We start from the raw sequence: 1,678 nt of genomic DNA on the forward strand, positions 1-1,678 counted from the left end.
TATCTTACAATATTTTGCAAAATCATCAATCAAGAAAGGAAATGACTTGAAAATTATCAAAAAGGCAAATTAGTAATGCAACCACTTTGCCATGAATTAATAATATAAACTAAATATGTATTGTAGCTCGCTATAAAAACTACAAATGCAATTAATGTGTTAAACATATGTTTATAGAATAGATCCATCTTAAAGCATTGTAAAGCTTCTTTACAAAGCATTGTAAAACATCTGTCAGTGATTTCGATGCCTAATGTTTCTCAGGGCCTCAAACTCAGACATGAAGCTCTTAAAAGCCCCTCGTTGGTCAATGTTAATCACTTTCACCGCAACTAATCGTTCACCTAGATCAAGTACCCCTTCGTAAATAGAACTAAAGCTACCATTCCCAATAAAATTAGCAGAAGAGAATCCATTTGTTGCACTAAATAAGTTCTCATGAGTAACTCTCAAAAGAAACCCCCATGTAGGTGAAGATATTAAAGGCGACTCTTTCTTTGCCTTTTTTAACCGAAAGATTATGACTAAATACATTATCAAGACCTGTGCTAGAAGTCCAGAAAGTAGAGGGATCATTAACTTAATGCTACTGGATTTATCTCTTCCCTTAGGTTCAGTGTTTGGACATGTTGGCAACTTCAATTCTGGTATACCTCCGCAAAGGTTCTTATTAACAGTTATGGAGATTGCAGTTGCATTACTGAAAACCCCTTCAGTTGGAAATTGACCTTCGAACTGATTTAAAGACAAATTTAATTTTTTTAGAGAAATTTGCTGCAGAAATCTTGGATTCTGGCCGGAGAAATTTGTGCGAGAAAGATCCAACTTCTCAAGACCTCTCAAAGAACTGAGAGATGAAGGAATTGTACCTTCAAAAAAGTTGCCAGATAAAATAAGGCTCTCTAATGTTACACACTTACCTATATATGATACTAGGAATTTTCCCCGACAACATGTTATTAGAAACATCCAGTTTCCCAAGATTGTTTAGAGGTCCAATTTCCATTGGCAAAGGACCAGACAATTTATTGACAGAAAGATTGAGAGAAACTGTAACTCCATTTGGTATGTTACCACATAGATGATTCTAAAAAAAGTCTAAATCTTCGAAATATTGAAAGTTGCCCAAACTAGGCAGAGATCACTTCAATGTAAAGAAGCTTTGTAAAGCATAAACTATTTCAAACTATTAACAATGTAATTGGTAGAGATCACTGACAGAGATTCAAGACAACTTATAAATGCAAAAAACCAACTTAAAAATAAAGATTCACAGAAGATGTGCTACTAAATAAAGAAAGTCACTCAAGACATTGCCTTCATTAATAAATTTTTAACTATGGACGAGAAGATGTGCTGCTAAATATGGCCAGTAAACTTCTCTTTCTCAAGAGCAATTTTCAAGATTATATCCCATGAAATTTTTTCCTGAAAAGAGCAATTCAAAAAAGAAAGTATTGCTTTAATAGTGGTTTAAATACTTACTGTAACAGCTCGCCACATGTGTTCCGGCTTATCTTCTCCGATGTCCTTCCATGAATGTACTTGAAACGGACACATATTACGATCACGAACTAATATACCCAAGTGTCTCGATAATGAGGCTTGATGCTTTCCAACAACCCGATTGTTGTAAAAGTTAACTCTAAACTTTTCTTTGGGTTTGAGACCTACTACA

The 1,678-nt window shown here is 34.4% G+C and overlaps 1 protein-coding gene across 1 annotated transcript; it reads right to left on the minus strand.

Moving 5' to 3' along the window:
- Positions 1–234: 234 nt before the first annotated feature.
- Positions 235–1,006, minus strand: LOC138875655 (putative receptor-like protein kinase At3g47110). Its single transcript, XM_070154508.1, has 2 exons — positions 921–1,006; positions 235–847 (listed from the first exon to the last, which is right to left on the minus strand). The coding sequence occupies exons 1-2, from the start codon at positions 1,004–1,006 to the stop codon at positions 235–237; spliced, it is 699 nt and encodes a 232-aa protein (XP_070010609.1).
- Between the last annotated feature and the right edge of the window lie 672 nt (positions 1,007–1,678).

Source organism: Nicotiana sylvestris, chromosome 8 (assembly GCF_000393655.2).
Source record: "Nicotiana sylvestris chromosome 8, ASM39365v2, whole genome shotgun sequence".
In the NCBI taxonomy this organism is placed as follows: Eukaryota; Viridiplantae; Streptophyta; class Magnoliopsida; order Solanales; family Solanaceae; genus Nicotiana; species Nicotiana sylvestris.